This window comes from Hyperolius riggenbachi, chromosome 11, assembly GCF_040937935.1.
Source record: "Hyperolius riggenbachi isolate aHypRig1 chromosome 11, aHypRig1.pri, whole genome shotgun sequence".
Classification (NCBI taxonomy): domain Eukaryota; kingdom Metazoa; phylum Chordata; class Amphibia; order Anura; family Hyperoliidae; genus Hyperolius; species Hyperolius riggenbachi.
The window spans coordinates 41,848,893-41,866,781 of NC_090656.1; the positions used below are offsets into that span (position 1 = coordinate 41,848,893).

The window sequence follows — 17,889 nt, forward strand, 5'->3', positions numbered from 1 at the left end:
AAAAGATTATTTTCAACTTTCATTCGATCCGATCGATTTGGTTGAAAAAAGTGGAAAATCAAATGTTTTTATTGTACCGTGTATGGGTACCATTAGTCAGTGTCGTCCAACAGAATTTCAGGCTCAATAATAAATGTAAATGCTATGCCAGCCTGCTAGGACTTATAATAATAAATAGTTTAAAGATAGTGGCTTATTCTAGGGGGTTTTGGGTGATGCACAGCAATGATTAATTTTAGTTTATATGAGAATTGTGACATTTTGAATGATTGAATTATTTTTGGTTAGTTGCAGCAGGTGTGTGTATATGTGATTCCATACATAAACAAACTCCATCTTCTTTAGTCGTAATCAGGGGCGTAACTAGGAATTGCTGGGCCCCCCTGCAAAACTTTAGATGGGGCCCCCTCCCACCTTCTCTCTGTGCCCAGTCTCCTCAACTATCACTACAGGACACAGAAGTTGGGGAGGGGTAGAAAGGCTGGAGGTAAAACAGGCTGTACACAAGACCCTGCTAAACACTGAATAGGGACTGTCTACAAATCTTTGTCTGCAAAACATTGTATGATTCCTTATCAGTGGCTGAGCAGATGCAGTCATTAGAACAACTGTGCAAAGAGCAGAAAGTTTTTTCTCTTCTGGCCCTTAGTTGTCAGTCTGTCAGGATTGGGCCCCTGTGGCTTCTGGGCCTCCCTGCGGCTGCATGCTTTGCAGGGTCTATTGTTACACCCCTGGTCGTAATGACATCAATAAACATTTTAATTAGATCTCATGTTACAGGTGGTGTTCTAGTACTTCTATCTAATGGTGCCCATACATGGTACAATAAAAACATTAAATTTTCCTGTTTATTCGTCCAAAATTATCGAATTGAAAATAATCTTTTTTTTTTTTTTTTATATAAAAAAACCAAACAATTATCCCGTTTTTTTTCAATAAAAAGCCAATCTAACATGTTGGAAAAATCTTAATATTCGATCTAACAGTATAATCGAACTAAATTATCTAATCGAAAAAAATTTAAAAAATTGTGCCATGTATGGGCGCCATTAATCTGATGCTCTTAATTAGAATGAAGTAAGCCAAAATGTATCGCATAACGTCCATAACTTTTCTCTAGTTCTAAGAAGTTCTTTTGTGCAGCATTAAATGGTGGGGATTTTCTGGACCCCTCATCTTATCTGAGCGGTCACACCGTCTTATTGGGCTTATTTCCATAGCAGACAATCATTCATTTTTATTCACATTAAAATATAAAAGCAAACTTATTTATCTTAATACATAGACCTCTTATTGATCAACTCATTAACTTTAGTTCTATAATCACTATTCATAACTATTAAGGGTATAAATCGACCAGTGTACCGATTGATCGATCGGAAATCGATTCTATCAAATCAATCGATTTGCGGCCGATTTCGATCAATTTGATCTATCTGACAGGATGGACAATCTAGGTCGATCTGCAGCTGGCAGCAGATCGATGGCCCCTAGAGTTGCATTGGATCTAATGGTCCAATAATGCATTTAGATCGATTTCCAATAGATTTAATTCATTCTGAAATCTATTGGGAATCTGTTCCTAGTGTGTGGCACACATCAGATAGAATCCTGTTAGATTCAACCTGACAGGCATTTGACAGAAAGCTATCTGATGGTCAAATCTGCTGCAAATCTATAAGTCTATGGCCACCTTTACCTTCATTTATACGCTATATTTGCTAATAGCCATATTGTTTTAAGCATTTCTGCTGGATATTACAGGTGAAACTCAAAAAATTAGGACATTGTGCAAAAGTTCATTTATTTTAGTCATTCAACTTAACCACTTGCCCACCGCCCACAGCCGATGGGGGAGCGATCGCGTCATTGATGACGCGCGCTTCCCCCGGCAACTGGCTCCGCCCACCCGCCGCAACATCCCGCCAGCCATACGGAAGCGCCGGCGGGATGTTAACCCCGCGATCGCCGCTACAAAGTGTATAATACACTTTGTAATGTATACAAAGTGTATTATACTGGCTACCTCCTGCCCTGGTGGTCCCAGTGTCTGAGGGACCACCAGGGCAGGCTGCAGCCACCCTAGTCTGCACCCAAACACACTGATCTGCCCCCCCTGCCCCCTGATCGCCCACAGCACCCCTCAGACCCCCCCTGCCCATCCCCCAGACCACTGTTTGCACCCAATCACCCCCCTAATAACCCATCAATCCCTCCCTGTCACTATTTGTCAAAGCTATTTTTTTTATCCCCCCCCCTGCCCCCTGCTCCCTCCTGATCACCCCCCACCCCTCAGATTCTCCCCAGACCTCCCCCCCAGACCCCCCCCCCCCCTCTGTGTACTGTATGCATCTATCCCCCCTCATCACCTGTCAATCACCTGTCAATCACCCATCAATCACCCATCAATCACCCCCTGTCACTGCCACCCAACAATCAGCCCCTAACCTGCCCCTTGCGGGCAATCTGATCACCCACCCACACCAATAGATCGCCCGCAGATCCGACATCAGATCACCTCCCAAGTGCAGTGTTTACATCTTTTCTCTACCCTAAACACCCACTAATTACCCATTAATCACCCATCAATCACCCATCAATAACCCCCTATCACCACCTGTCACTGTTACCTATCAGATCAGACCCTAATCTGCCCCTTGCGGGCACCCAATCACCCGCCCACACGCTCAGATTGCCCTCAGACCCCCCCTTATCAATTCGCCAGTGCATTAAATTACATCTGTTCTTCCCTGTAATAACCCACTGATCACCTGTCAATCACCTGCCAATCACCTATCACCCATCAATCACCCCCTGTCACTGCCACCCATCAATCAGCCCCTAACCTGCCCCTTGCGGGCAATCTGATCACCCACCCACACCATTAGATCGCCTGCAAACCCGCCGTCAGATTACCTCCCACATGTATTGTTTACATCTGTTATCTTCTCTAAACACCCACTAATTACCTATCAATCCCCCCCTATCACCACCTCTCACTGTTACCTATCAGATCAGACCCTAATCTGCCCCTTGCGGGGCACCCAATCACCCGCCCACACGCTTAGATTGCCCTCAGACCCCGCCCCCCCTTATCAATTCGCCAGTGCATTAAATTACATCTGTTCTTCCCTGTAATAACCCACTGATCACCTGTCAATCACCTGCCAATCACCTATCACCCATCGATCACCCCCTGTCACCCCCTGTCACTGCCACCCATCAATCAGCCCCTGTCACTGCCACCCATCAATCACCCCCTGTCACTGCCACCCATCAATCAGCCCCTAACCTACCCCTTGCGGGCAATCTGATCACCCACCCACACCATCGATCGCCTGCAGACCCGCAGTCAGATTGCCTCCCAAGTGCATTGCATCTGTTCTCTCCTCTAAACACCCACTAATTACCCATCAATCACCACCTGTCACTGCTACCCATCAGATTAGACCCCCTTCTGCCCCTAGGGCACCCAATCACCCGCCCACACCCTCAGACCCCAGCCCTGATCACCTCGCCAGTGCATTACTTGCATCTATCCCCCCCACTAATCACACCTTGAGACACCCATCAATCACCTCCTGTCACCCCCTAGCACACCTACCCATCAGATCAGGCCCTAATTTGCCCCGTGTGGGCTCCTGATCACTCGGCCAAACCCTCAGATCCCCCTCAGACCCCCTTCCGCTCACCTCCCCAGTGCATTGAGTGCATCTATTTTCCCCTCTAATCACCCCCTGAGACACCCATCAATCACCTCCTGTCACCCCCCTAGCACTCCTATCCATCAGATCAGGCCCAATACAACCTGTCATCTAAAAGGCCACCCTGCTTATGACCGGTTCCACAAAATTCGCCCCCTCATAGACCACCTGTCATCAAAATTTGCAGATGCTTATACCCCTGAACAGTAATTTTGAGACATTTGGTTTCCAGACTACTCACGGTTTTGGGCCCGTAAAATGCCAGGGCGGTATAGGAATCCCACAAGTGACCCCATTTTAGAAAAAGACACCCCAAGGTATTCTGTTTGGTGTATGACGAGTTCATAGAAGATTTTATTTTTTTGTCAAAAGTTAGCGGAAATTGATGTTTATTGTTTTTTTCACCAAGTGTCATTTTTCACTAACTTGTGACAAAAAATAAAATCTTCTATGAACTCGCCATACACCTAACGGAATACCTTGGGGTGTCTTCTTTCTAAAATGGGGTCACTTGTGGGGTTCCTATACTGCCCTGGCATTTTAGGGGCCCTAAACCGTAAGGAGTAGTCTAGAAAACAAATGCCTCAAAATGACCTGTGAATAGGACGTTGGGCCCCTTAGCGCACCTAGGCTGCAAAAAAAGTGTCACACATGTGGTATCGCCGTACTCAGGAGAAGTAGTATAATGTGTTTTGGGGTGTATTTTTACACATACCCATGCTGGGTGGGAGAAATCTCTCTGTAAATGGACAATTGTGTGTAAAAAAAATCAAACAATTGTCATGTACAGAGATATTTCTACCACCCAGCATGGGTATGTGTAAAAATACACCACAAAACACATTATACTACTTCTCCTGAGTACGGCAGTACCACATGTGTGGCACTTTTTTACACCCTAAGTGCGCTAAGGGGCCCAAAGTCCAATGAGTACCTTTAGGATTTTACAGGTCATTTTGCGACATTTGGTTTCAAGACTACTCCTCACGGTTTAGGGCCCCTAAAATGCCAGGGCAGTATAGGAACCCCACAAATGACCCCATTCTAGAAAGAAGACACCCCAAGGTATTCCGTTAGGAGTATGGTGAGTTCATAGAAGATTTTATTTTTTGTCACAAGTTAGCGGAAAATGACACTTTGTGAAGAAAAACAATTAAAATCAATTTCCGCTAACTGGTGACAAAAAATAAAATCTTCTATGAACTCACCATACTCCTAACGGAATACCTTGGGGTGTCTTCTTTCTAAAATGGGGTCATTAGTGGGGTTCCTATAGTGCCCTGGCATTTTAGGGGCCCTAAACCGTGAGGAGTAGTCTTGAAACAAAAATGACCTGTGAAATCCTAGAGGTACTCATTGGACTTTGGGCCCCTTAGCGCAGTTAGGGTGCAAAAAAGTGCCACACATGTGGTATCACCGTACTCAGGAGAAGTAGTATAATGTGTTTTGGGGTGTATTTTTACACATACCCATGCTGAGTGGGAGAAATAACTCTGTAAATGGACTATTGTGTGTAAAAAAAATCAAACAATTGTCATTTACAGAGATATTTCTCCCACCCAGAATGGGTATGTGTAAAAATACACCCCAAAACACATTATACTACTTCTCCTGAGTACGGCAATACCACATGTGTGGCACTTTTTTGCAGCCTAGGTGCACTAAGGGGCACAAAGTCCAATGAGTACCTTTAGGCTTTACAGGGGTGCTTACAATTTAGCACCCCCCAAAATGCCAGGACAGTAAACACACCCCACAAATGACCCCATTTTGGAAAGTAGACCCTTCAAGGTATTCAGAGAGGAGCATAGTGAGTCCGTGGCAGATTTCATTTTTTTTTTTTGTCGCAAGTTAGAAGAAATGGAAACTTTTTTTTTTTTTTTTTGTCACAAAGTGTCATTTTCCGCTAACTTGTGACAAAAAATAAAATCTTCTATGAACTTACCATGCCTCTCAGTGAATACTTTGGGATGTCTTCTTTCCAAAATGGGGTCATTTGGGGGGTATTTATACTATCCTGGAATTTTAGCACCTCATGAAACCTGACAGGTGGGCAGAAAAGTCAGAGATGCTTGAAAATGGGAAAATTCACTTTTGGCACCATAGTTTGTAAACGCTATAACTTTTACCCAATCCAATAAATATACACTGAATGTTTTTTTTTTAATCAAAGACATGTAGCAGAATAACTTTCGCGCTCAAATGTATAGGAAATTTTACTTTATTTGAAAAATGTCAGCACAGAAAGTTAACAAAGTCATTTTTTTGACAAAATTCATGTCTTTTTTGATGAATATAATAAAAACCAAAACTCGCAGCAGCAATCAAATAGCACCAAAAGAAAGCTGTATTAGTGAGAAGAAAAGGAGGTAAAATTCATTTAGGTGGTAGGTTGTATGACCGAGCAATAAACCATGAAAGCTGCAGTGGTCTGAATGGAGAAAAAGGCTCTGGTCCTTAAGGGGTAGAAAGACTGTGGTCCTCAAGTGGTTAAAAGGTGAAACTAATATATGAAATAGACTTATTACATGCAAAACAAGATATTCCAAGCCTTTATTTGTTATAATTGTGAAAATTGTGGCTTATAGCTTATGAAAACCCCAAAATCAAAATCTCAGACCATTAGAATATTGTGAAAATGTTCAATATTCTAGGCTCAAATGTCAGACTCTAATCAGCTCACTAATCTTAAACATCTGCAAAGGTTCCAATTTCATATATTAGTTTCACCTTTTACGTAGAATAACTGAAATGAATTGACTTTTGTATGATATTTGAATTTTTCGAGTTTCTTTTCTTTAAATATAATTTATTGAAGAAGTAAGAATATTTCCAGCTCTCATATCAATTCCAGTACAGCATATCATCATATTCTCTTCTCCGTTTTTCAAAATTATACAATACACAATAAACAAAACCTATAAAGAAACCACCACCCCCTCTAATCTCCCCAATCTTCTCATCCACAATCTCGTAAAGATTAGTATTTCTTCTCTAAAGATCCCCTCCACCAATTACCCTCCAAATTACTTCAAAAGTAAAAAATTATATTTACAGGAAGCTCCTTCCCCTACATCGCCACCATATCTCCATACTCCTTAGTATCTTGAAATCCACTCCATTTTCCCCATTTTTCGAGTTTCACCTGCAAATTCCTTTGGTAAATATTGACATTTCAGAAACAACTGAGTGAAATCAAAACAGATGCAGTCAGTGGCTATCGACTGGCTCAGTGTAACGATTGGGGAATTATTGCCGTGGTCAGCGCACAGGAGGCGCGCTAACACTGCGGAAATCCTCCACAAGCGTGTAATTTGATAGCACCCAGCTATGGTGCTATGCACTTGTAGAGGGCAATTCCCACCGGCAGATGGAGCTGTGGAGTGCAGACGAACACCGCCTCTGCACTGCCACAGATGTCAGATGGCAGATGGAGCAATGTAGGGCAAGATAGTCCTTAAAGAGAGAGAGCACAGAGACAGAATGTATGTGTGTCCACCAATCTAGTCGCCACCCAGCGACGGTGAACACACAACGGAAACGAAGTGTGAACGCAATCGCCAGAGTGGCGATTGCCAATAGCGACACAAGAACGAGCTAGACAGAGCACAAGTGTAGCAAGAGAGACATAGCAAATAACAAAGAGCAGAACATCAAGGAAAATAACAAACGCTAGCTAAACGCGAACACCGCACTCATTCACAACAGCGAACGTGTTTAAGACACGATCACCGCACGTTAGGAGCCCAGTGATAAGCGGCCACCCTAACTAACCAAAGTAACACTAACACGAAATAGAGAACGCGAACGCTTGCAAAACGGTTACCTCACCGAGCCTACAGCAAGCGTTCGTACCAGACAAGGCAGAGAGAAGGAGCAGCCAGCAGCAACCGCAGCTCTGGCCTACACTCCCAGACAGAATACAGAAGGAACCACCGCTTCTACCGCTAGAGCGAATGCGATCCAGACAGACAGACAGATGGGGCTACCAGTAGCAACCGCTGCTCTGGCTAGCCCCCCTAAGGCAGAATACAGAAGGAACCACCGCCCCTACCGTGAGGGCGAATGCGATCCAAACACACACAGATGGGGTTACCAGTAGCAACCGCTGCTCTGGCCAGCACCCCTAAGGCAGAAGGAGCAGCCAATAGCAACCACTGCTCTGGCTTACACTCCAAAGGCAGACAGAACGATTTCCTGTCGACCGCCGCTGGCGACAAGACAATCGCGACAGAGAGACAGAACAAGGCAATACAGATAATACAACCTGACTGCACTAGAAGGGAGGACTAGTACAGTCCCAAGGAATTACTCTAAGATAATCTTAGCAAACAATAGCAAGGCTGATACTCCAGGAGAGTTAGCAGGAACAAACCATCATGACCAGCAAGGAATTCTGGGAAGAAATGGCTTTTATACTGCAAGCCATCAGAGGAAGCAGCTAAGCAATTTGCATGACAAGTATATGCAAATTCCTCACCAGCAGAGCAACTCTGAAACTTGCAAAGCAAAGACATGTCTCTTTTCCAGAGACCTGCAGCCCTCAGACCCAAAGAATGGACAAACAGCTGTCTGCTTGTGCAGACAGCTGAGCAGATCATTACACTCAGTCGCCCAAATCGAAACTGAGCCGCTGACGGGGACCGGAGGATCGGTCCGTGGCGGCGTGGGCACAGGGCGGGTGCAGGGGGCTGGCAGAAGCCCCAGGTAAGTGAAACTCTTTTTTTAGGTTTGGTTTAGGTTCCCTTTAAAAAAATAACTCTAAATTAATTTCAAAAACATAAAATCTTGAAATTCACACAAATAAGTTGCTGAATATTTTTAAACATATACAGTATGATCAGCTTAAAGCAAGATAGAGATCATAGGTTCTCTGCATAAACGTGAGAATTTCTGAGATCTCAGTATCAGCAGCAAATATATAGATCAGGTGCTCTTTACAGGTACTCTACTGAGCTACATACTAGCTTAACAAGTTAGTGACTCAGAAAGCATAAAAGCTAGAGAATTAGTATTGTAACAGCTTGCAACTTTAACAGGAACTCAAATGACAGCATCCATAGCTCTCTAATGACAAGTACATTTTAAGAAGCCCAATGGACAGGTGTAGTCATGTTCCTGAGCTGAAGATTTAAGCAGTGTGGTTGTGCTACTTGGAGCAACATATTCTTCTTACTAGTATACTGTAGTAGTAATTAATGTAAACCATTGCTAGACACATGGAACTGATAACTGTCAATGTAACACCTGGCTTTACGCATAGATTACTGTGCTATGTTTCATGCCTAATTCCTATGTCTTTAGTACAAGGTATGTTATTGTTTTGCATTGGGATTTAGTAATTGTTTATATACGTAAAACATAATGCTACATTTACCATGCGAGCAGTACATGTTTTTACACTAACTAATGCATTTTCTGGTTATTTGTGGTTTCTATTTGTATGGCTTCTCTGGCTACTGGCTAAGATTATTTTTTTTGCCCAGATTACATCACTGTGGAGTGGATGTGAAGAATGTTCCTCTTTTAAGCCCGCTTATTAAGAAATGTGGCACCTGCATCTCAGAGCTGGAGTAAGTTGAATGTATAGTGTAAAGCCTAAAGGAATAATGTAACCCGTGTGAGTTTACAATCTAAAAGGATGGGCAGGAAAAAGAGGAAAGGCAATAGATAAGGAATCTATACTGTATATCTGTAGGCAGTGAGCTATTGTGTCAGATTCTACAAGACGTAAGGCTTGGTCAGTGGGTATAGCAAATGATCTAGCTTACATCCGACTGGGAGATATTCTCACATTGAAGGACTATATCTCCTGACATGCATTATGGTGGCTGATGGGTGGTACCTCCGCGGGTGCTTCAAACTGTGGCACCTGGATCAAGATAGGGGAGCACATACAGGTGGGGGCTAGGGAGCAGCCCCTTGAAGTTAAGTAATGCTTGCCAGCCACTAATGACTCACACCATTTATGAACCTCCCTCAGGAGGAGGATAGTTTTATACATTTACTACAAACCATGGTCAGCTCCCTTCAAGGGGGTTGTCATAGGATTCAAGGGTTGGAGAGTGCTTTAGAACAGAATTCCAGATGTGGAAAGAAGTTCATAGAAATTTTGAATACATACATGTGAGAAGGTGATTCTAACTGAGAACTGATATGAAGGTAATGTGCATTTGGATGGTGTCACACCCCCCTTAGTGGCCGGACCGCTCAGTGCCTTCCAATCAATGTCAACATACAGACCATCCAACCTCGTGGATGCAATCGATGCACTGAAACCTGTGGAATTGGGCAGCAGGTAGGCTAGGAGGGAGCGTGTAAGCGACACAAATACTTTACTACACAATATTTCGGGTACAGGGCTGCCACCACCTCTGTGAAGGACAGGGGACCTACTGCCTATTCTAAACCTGCAAAGGAAAAGTGTTCAACACTATGCTCTGGCTAAGACAATACAACACTTCAGGGTATCGAATCTTCAGAAAGGCTAGGATTCTTTCTGCATGGCTCAAAGCAGGTATGCAGCTACGAAAATGACTTAAAGTCTTTTATTTAAAATGCAATATCAAAAATTTATATATACAGAAAATTACTACAAATAAGAATTATAGAGAAGCAGTAACCCAGGTAAAATAAAATACAATTAATACTTAGGGGTTTGGAAGAAATATGTTATTTGTGGAAGATCCAAGCAAAATGGAGGGATCCTTTGTTTCAGGTTCAGGAAGCCAGCCTCACAGCTCTCTGCTAGCTTCAGTGATGTTAAAAAAATGGAGGACTCCTTGCTGAAAATGCTGTGCTTCTTTTATACAGACCTGCTCTGAGGGCAGATCTCAGAGCCAGCCCCCTATTTTTACCGGAAGGCTTAAAGAGACTCTGAAGTCTCTAAAAAAAGTTTTTTATTTAATAAATATGTTTAATAGTTATCCCTAACTAAATCGCCACATCCCCGCTGCAGTACGCTATCTAAATCTTCACAAACTAACCCCTACCTCTCCCCCGAAAAATTCACGACTTTCTTGGTCGTGGATTTTGCTGCCCTAAGCGCTTCCGTGTGAGGCAGGGCTATGGTCTGCAGTCCTGCCTCACACACGTCTGTCAGCGGCCGATCTCCGCCTCTCCCCCGCCCCTCTCAGCGAAGGAAGACTGAGAGGGGCGGGGGAGAGGTGGAGAACCGTCGCTGACAGACGCGTGTGAGGCATGGCTGCAGCTCATAGCCCTGCCTCACACGGAAGCGTTGCCCAGATTGCCCCCCCGGGGAGTTTGGGGGATTTAGATAGCGGACTGCGGCGGGGATGCGGCGGTTTAGTTAGGAATAAAGTATTAAACATATTTATGAAATTTAAAAAAAAAACGTTTTTTAGAGACTTCAGAGTCTCTTTAAGTCCAAAATATGACATTTTCATATTGCAGCCCAAGTTCATCACACATAAATAATAATAGCAAATCCACAATCACCAAAGAATATAGATCACATTGATACTAAACATGAATATTGTATGAAATTGTGTTACTGAGAAGTTTAATAACCCAGTTGGTGGATATTCCAGCTGCATAAATTAAATATGAAAATACTCAACGGGTCCTGACCAATAAAATTATACAATTTTCATACCTATCATAAGTACGGTATCTCTTAAAAAAGCAAAAATCATACAATACATTTATTTTAAATCTGCCCTCATGCTGAGTTGAAAGCTTGCTGGCTGTGCTCAAGCTCCCTCTCCCATGAAAAGGGACCATTTGGCAGAGTTCACAAAGAGCCAATTATTTTGTTCCCTGTAATTAAAAAAACATTGTAATCCTCAGAGGAACAGTTGTATTCAGCTGGAAAAGATCAGACCCCAGGTTTTGCATGCTGCTGTCCCTAGACATGCAATCTGGATTGGAATTGTGAAACACAATCAGCAAACTGATTGTTTCCATTTCTTAATGAATTGTTTGTGACAGATGGTATCTGAAATTTAGAGTTTCAGAAGGGCAACAGCAGTATGGAAGTAAGACTGGAAAGAAAGCTAGTCATTTAGTTGATAGGCCACAGAGGTGGAAGTTTCAGTAGTCAAAGCAGGATATGATTAGGGTATGCTTTAGTATTATAGTACTCTGGTACGTGAAGAAGGGATGGAGATGGGCTATGCTGTTCAGATGAAGATAACACACATAAACACACACACACACACACACACACACACACACACACACACACACACACACACACACACACACACACACACACACTGTCTGGATAATCTTTACAAAAATAGCAGTAAGTGTTGTTGCTGCTCTAGACCCTGGTAAGGCCCGGGTACATTCTTAGGATTTACCTAAGAAAGTACCCGCCCCCTCATTTGTTTGGGTGTGGCGTGATCAACATCGTCTTTATATGTTTCACGGTGAGGTCAGAAGCTCGAGCACTTGACAAAGGCTGACTGGCCCGAAACGTTGTGCTGGCTATTATGCTAGTAAATGCAATAAAAACGGTTGGATATTTATCAGTGTAGGGTCAAGTCCTGTATGGGAAATTTCTTGGCACACAAGATGGGGTTGCCTGAAATGTAGCTACCCACAGGGTGAATTGAGAAAACAACCTCATCCCCAATCAGAGTGGTGGTCATACCGAGCCTGTCGTACACCATTTTTTTGAGTTTTCATTTTCGCTAAAGAAGTGGAGATTAGTGTACAAAATTTGTAGTCGTGAGTCAATACACATTGGATTTGACGTTTGTGTTCCAGTGCTGTTTTGGAGCCAGCTCACTGCTCTTTTATATATATATATATATATATATATATATATATATTTATTATTTTTCATTTTTCACACTGATCCACTTTAATGATCCATTGGTGCCTTCTGACAAATCATCACACCATCTTTATAAGAGCACTGCCTAGTTCCTTTTAATTTGACTTGAGCTATATCCCAACACAGCAGACTACATTTATCCAGCTTGTGTGTTTTCATCTTATCATTCAGAAACAAACCCTTTTCACTTGTTTTTTAAACATAACATTTTTTTTCAATTTACTTTAGTTTATCCAATAACAACCTTGGTGATGATGGAGTCCAGGCAGTTGCGGATTTACTGACTACTTTGCCCTCATTACTGACAATTAAGTGAGTGCCAGAAATTGTGCTTTTAATTGTGCATAGACTTTGCAGATTTTCAAAAAGCTAATATACATACATCTATGTGTGCTTCATTGGGGTCCAGGTCCATAAAGCAGTACATTTGCATGGTTGATTTTAGCCCCATTTTGTGAGAGTCGTACAGATATGATATAGATTCACCTGGAATGTGGGCCGATTGGTGCACTGAGCACCCGGGTTACACTTCAGCCCATTCTACATATTTCCTGTACAGGGTGATGCATTGATGACATTTTTATGACAAGGTTTGCATTGCTTGACCAAAAATACCAGTATATTTGGGGGACTACACATCCACTTCCTGACAGTCACTTGTAGGACATCATTGTCTGGAAATCAGTGACTATAACCCATTCATAGTCATACGTTTGTTGTCAATCATCAGTTTCAAAACAATTCCAAATGTTGCTGATTTTCTCGAGGATGCCAGCTCAACACTGCTGTTCACCATTTGCACTATGTGCAAAGCCAGACATCCTGTGGCTTAATACAGCAAAGAAGAAAAAACTTTAGAGGGTGTAGTGACTAGATAACGTGATGTGTGGATTCATTATGTATCCTCTTCTTCTTTGTTATAGATATTGTATGTCATGGAAAAAATAACTTCAATCTGTTTGCCTCTGTGAAAGTGACCCTTTTGTAGGCTAAGCAACATGCATCAAGCTATTGGATGTTATCTAGATACCTTACCATGACCATATAATTTTTAAGTACTAAAGACTGTTCTCATGTCGTTTTTAAAGCAGCAGGAAGAGCCGTACTATCTCAGGTGTATTTCCCTTCTCAGTCTTGTGTCACACTGAACTGTTCTCAGCCAATCAGTGAGGAGCAGGAATGTAGAAGGGTAGATAAAATGCTTCCTACTCCCCGGTAATGTACCAAAATAGAGCCAGGCTGACTGAGATAATGTTAATTACAGCAGAAACATTTATGATTATGTTGGAATACTTGCAATGCAGGGTCAGGATGTAGACTACATAATAAACACCGAGCAGTGGGTAAATAGAATTTGATTTTATGGTTGACAGTCCCACTTTAACCACTTCCCTACCCCGGTCATTTTCACAATTCAGCTCAGCTCTGATTACTTTGGTAATAACTTTATAAATAATTATCACAACTAAATTATCTATATATTGTTTTATTCAGGACAAATTAAGCTTTTTGTGGCTGATATTTTGTGGTTGTATTATTGTATTAATTACCTTATTTTCTATGTATTTTAAAAAGAAAATAAGGAAAAAAACAAAAAAATACAAAATTTATCCACTTTCATACGTTTTAGCTTTAATGTAAATAGCTTCTATTGAACATTAAACCCATGCATTTTATTGGTATATCTCTCCTGTTTATTTAAACAGTTCATTTGTTTTAATATGTATTAGTAACACATTGTACATACCCTACTCTCTTGTTACATCTGTCTGCTCCTGGAATGTTTACTTTACACTTTAATCCTGCCATTGAATTCCCTGGGAGGAAGACAGGGATTTGCTGTCATTCCTTTACAACTGTGTAGCATTGTTATCAGCTCAGAGATAAATACAGTGTTATCCAGGATTTTGTAGGGAGTTATCCAGGAGTGCAGAGACAGATCTGTGTGTGTGTGTGTGTGGGGGGGGGGGGGGCAAGCGGGCATCTTGCCCCAGGCGCAGTTTGTTGAATTCTTAAAAAGATGGCAAAATTTGCATGGGGAATGGCAGTTTAGGCACCAAAACCTGACCTTGCCCCAGGCGCAACTTGGTCTAGATCCGTTCCTGCAGGAGTGTAGAGACTTATTTTCATGTCATGGGGCAGGAAGTGGTTAATACTGGATTAAAATCTTTGCTTTACATTCGATTTACTTGTTGGCCCCTAAATCCCCTCACTTTTTGTTTCTTTGCTGTATTATGTATTGTTAAAGGAAACCTGAGACGGTCAGGCGGCAGCTACTCCTTAACTCTGTGCAATACAGATTTTATCAGCGCTTTAGCAATCTCTCATTATGGTTAGGCATGAGATATGCCAGTACCTTTAAACAGCACACAATCAGTTTACATATACTGTAGTTCATCAGATCAGATGATCAGAGCATTATATTTAACCTCTTTCTCGTGGGAGGCTGAAGATGATGAAATGGTCAAGAGTTTATCTTGTAGTCCTGTTGATCTCTGCTCACTCATTTTCTTACAGACTGGCACAAGTAAACCTATCCCATATAGGACTAACAACGCTGACAGAAAGCCTGAAGCACTGCAGATCTGTTGAGAACATTGAGTAAGTTTGCTATAACTTCTAATAGCAGTTCTGTGTAATAGATATTTCTCATTTCATTCCATGGAAAGGATATCAGAAATATGCAGAGAAGTAAAAGCCCTGGGAGGGTCATTAGCCACCTAAAAGCTAGATGTGAGCTTGATTTTCTGATTAACATTAAATTAACTATTTTCATAAGTTCTCTCTGAAATACATTGTATCTAATCAACTAAATGATTAATTGTTTGGTTTTATGCTGTACACCATGTTACCTCCTTATATAGAAGATATCACTTTGCCTGCAGTAAAAGCATACAAGGGAAGGTTTGCATCCAGGACCAGTTCTAGACTTTTTGCTGCCTGAGGCAAACTTGTGAGGATGACACCCCGCACAGCAATGATCGCACAGCACCAAAAAATAAATTTTCACCCTCACTATAGGTAGGTAGCCAGGTATAGGTGCCCCCTATGTAGGGTAGCCAGGTATAGTTGCCCCAGTATAGGTAGTATAGTTGCCCCAGTATAGTTAGCTAGTATAGTTGCCCCCAGTATAGGTTTTATAGCTGCCCCCAATATTGGTAGAATAGTTGCCCCAGTTTATGTAGCTGGTATAGTTGCCCCAGTACAGGTAGTATAGTTGCCCCCCGTACAGGTAGTATAATTGCCCCCCATATAGGTAGTATAATTGCCCCACTAGAGATAGCTAGTATAGTTGCCCCAGTACAGGTAGTGTAGTTGTCTCGTATAGGTAGTATAATTGCCCCCAGTATAGGTAGTATAGTAGCCCCAGTATAGTTAGCTAGTATAGTTGCCCCAGTATAGGTTTTATAGTTGCCCCCAATATAGGTAGAATAGTTGCCCCAGTTTAGGTAGCTGGTATAGTTGCCCCAGTACAGGTAGTATAGTTGCCACCAGTACAGGTAGTATAATTGACCCCCATATAGGTAGTATAATTGCCCCACTAGAGGTAGCTAGTATAGTTGCCCCAGTACAGGTAGTATAGTTGTCCCGTATAGGTAGTATACTTGCCCCCAGTATAGGTAGTATAGTAGCCCCAGTATAGTTAGCTAGTATAGTTGCCCCAGTATAGGTTTTATAGTTGCCCCCAATATAGGTAGAATAGTTGCCCCAGTTTAGGTAGCTGGTATAGTTGCCCCAGTACAGGTAGTATAGTTGCCCCCAGTACAGGTAGTATAATTGACCCCCATATAGGTAGTATAATTGCCCCACTAGAGGTAGCTAGTATAGTTGCCCCAGTACAGGTAGTATAGTTGTCCCGTATAGGTAGTATACTTGCCCCCAGTATAGGTAGTATAGTTGCCTCAGTATAGGTAGCTTGGAGGGGGTAGAAGCCAGGAAGGGGGACAGTGAGCACAGCACTGGGGAGGGGGGTTGGACCCCCCTTCCCTCACCTTGGTCCCCCCTCCCTGTCCGCGCTCATCTTGACTCACCTTCTTCTATGTTCCAGGCGCTGCGTTTCACCGCTCATCACTTCCTGCAATGCCGCCCACTGTACTTGCGAAAGTGAAGTGGGTGGCATTGCAGGAAGTGGCGAGTGGTGGAACGTGGAAGGAGTCAATCCTTCTCTGCCCGCAGCCTGACACACGCTGCACTAATGGCTGGAGGGGGCGCGTGGACAGGGGGGGGGCAGGTGTGGGAGACCCGCCTCTCCGCTGTGCACTCTGCCCCTCTTCCTGGCTGCTACCTCCTCCAGCTCATGCCCCCCCCCCCCCCCCAGCCAGCGGGTCGGCTGTAAGCTTTGTGGTGGCAGGCAAGGCACACTTCCGGGTCCTTTATTTACCACATCTTTAATGTGTACCCCATTTCATACTTCTACTACTACATTGCCAAACCCTATCTCATAGAGGTTTTCATTTCCATACATATCACTGATAGATGGGCTCTAAAAACCTAAACCGGCTGAATACGAGTTGAACTTTTCGGCTGTGTATATTTTAAGTGTATAGAGTTTTCAAGTTTATTTGTTCATCTACTCTCTTTCCCCTGCATATGGGATATACACTGAATTTCTGGTCATACGACATGTGGTTAGCAGACTGAAGGATTCACCCTTCTCTCGCTCAGATTTTTAGTTCTGGGGTGTTATTCTCTCCCCTAGACTCTTGTTTCAGACACACTTTGTGGATGTCACCGGGTGGATAAAAGGAGATGAAAGCCAACTCAGCACTCTTCACAAAAGGGTTATGTACACAGAATCAGGCACAGGTCATTAGATTAATGCTATACTGCATTCAGCTGACCTGCTCATGCAGAAGTCATAGAGGAAGTGTTTGGGGTCACAGACCAGCACAGGAGAAACCAGGGACAACAAACCTTCAGAACCTTTTCTCACCCTCTCAAAGACTCTCCCTGCTGTGATCACCACAACGTATACAAGCAATATACTGTATTTTAGGAAGGGGAATGGCAAATAATAATGTTGAGGCATCTTCATATTTGGAACCTTGTTCAAATTCTGCCGATCAGAAGCTGAATCTTCATATATGTGCACCACGGCAGGGAGTGTTACCTCACCCTTGTCATCGCCTCTGTGCGCTGCCCTCCCGGTGGAGGAAGAATGGGACATGAAAGGCTGCGCACAGAGGCTGTGACAACACATAATTAAAATTGCATAAGGTGCATTTCCCACCAACATAAAACACCCTCAGATAAAATACTATTACCACTCCATGTCATAGACAAGTAAACTAGTCTAAGGACACCTTCCTTCCCCTACAAGAGAATACACACACACACACACACACACACACACACACACACACACACACACACACACACAAG

At 42.8% G+C, this 17,889-nt stretch overlaps 1 protein-coding gene across 3 annotated transcripts in view; it reads left to right on the plus strand.

Annotated features, from left to right (window-relative positions):
* NLRC5 (NLR family CARD domain containing 5) overlaps positions 1–17,889 on the plus strand; it is a 336,749-nt gene that overhangs the window by 266,732 nt on the left and 52,128 nt on the right. For all 3 annotated transcript variants that reach the window (XM_068259606.1, XM_068259607.1, XM_068259605.1), the window contains 3 exons: positions 9,191–9,277; positions 12,736–12,819; positions 15,025–15,108. In XM_068259606.1, coding sequence (XP_068115707.1) covers positions 9,191–9,277; positions 12,736–12,819; positions 15,025–15,108 — 255 coding nt within the window. The remainder of the gene's footprint in view (positions 1–9,190; positions 9,278–12,735; positions 12,820–15,024; positions 15,109–17,889) is intronic.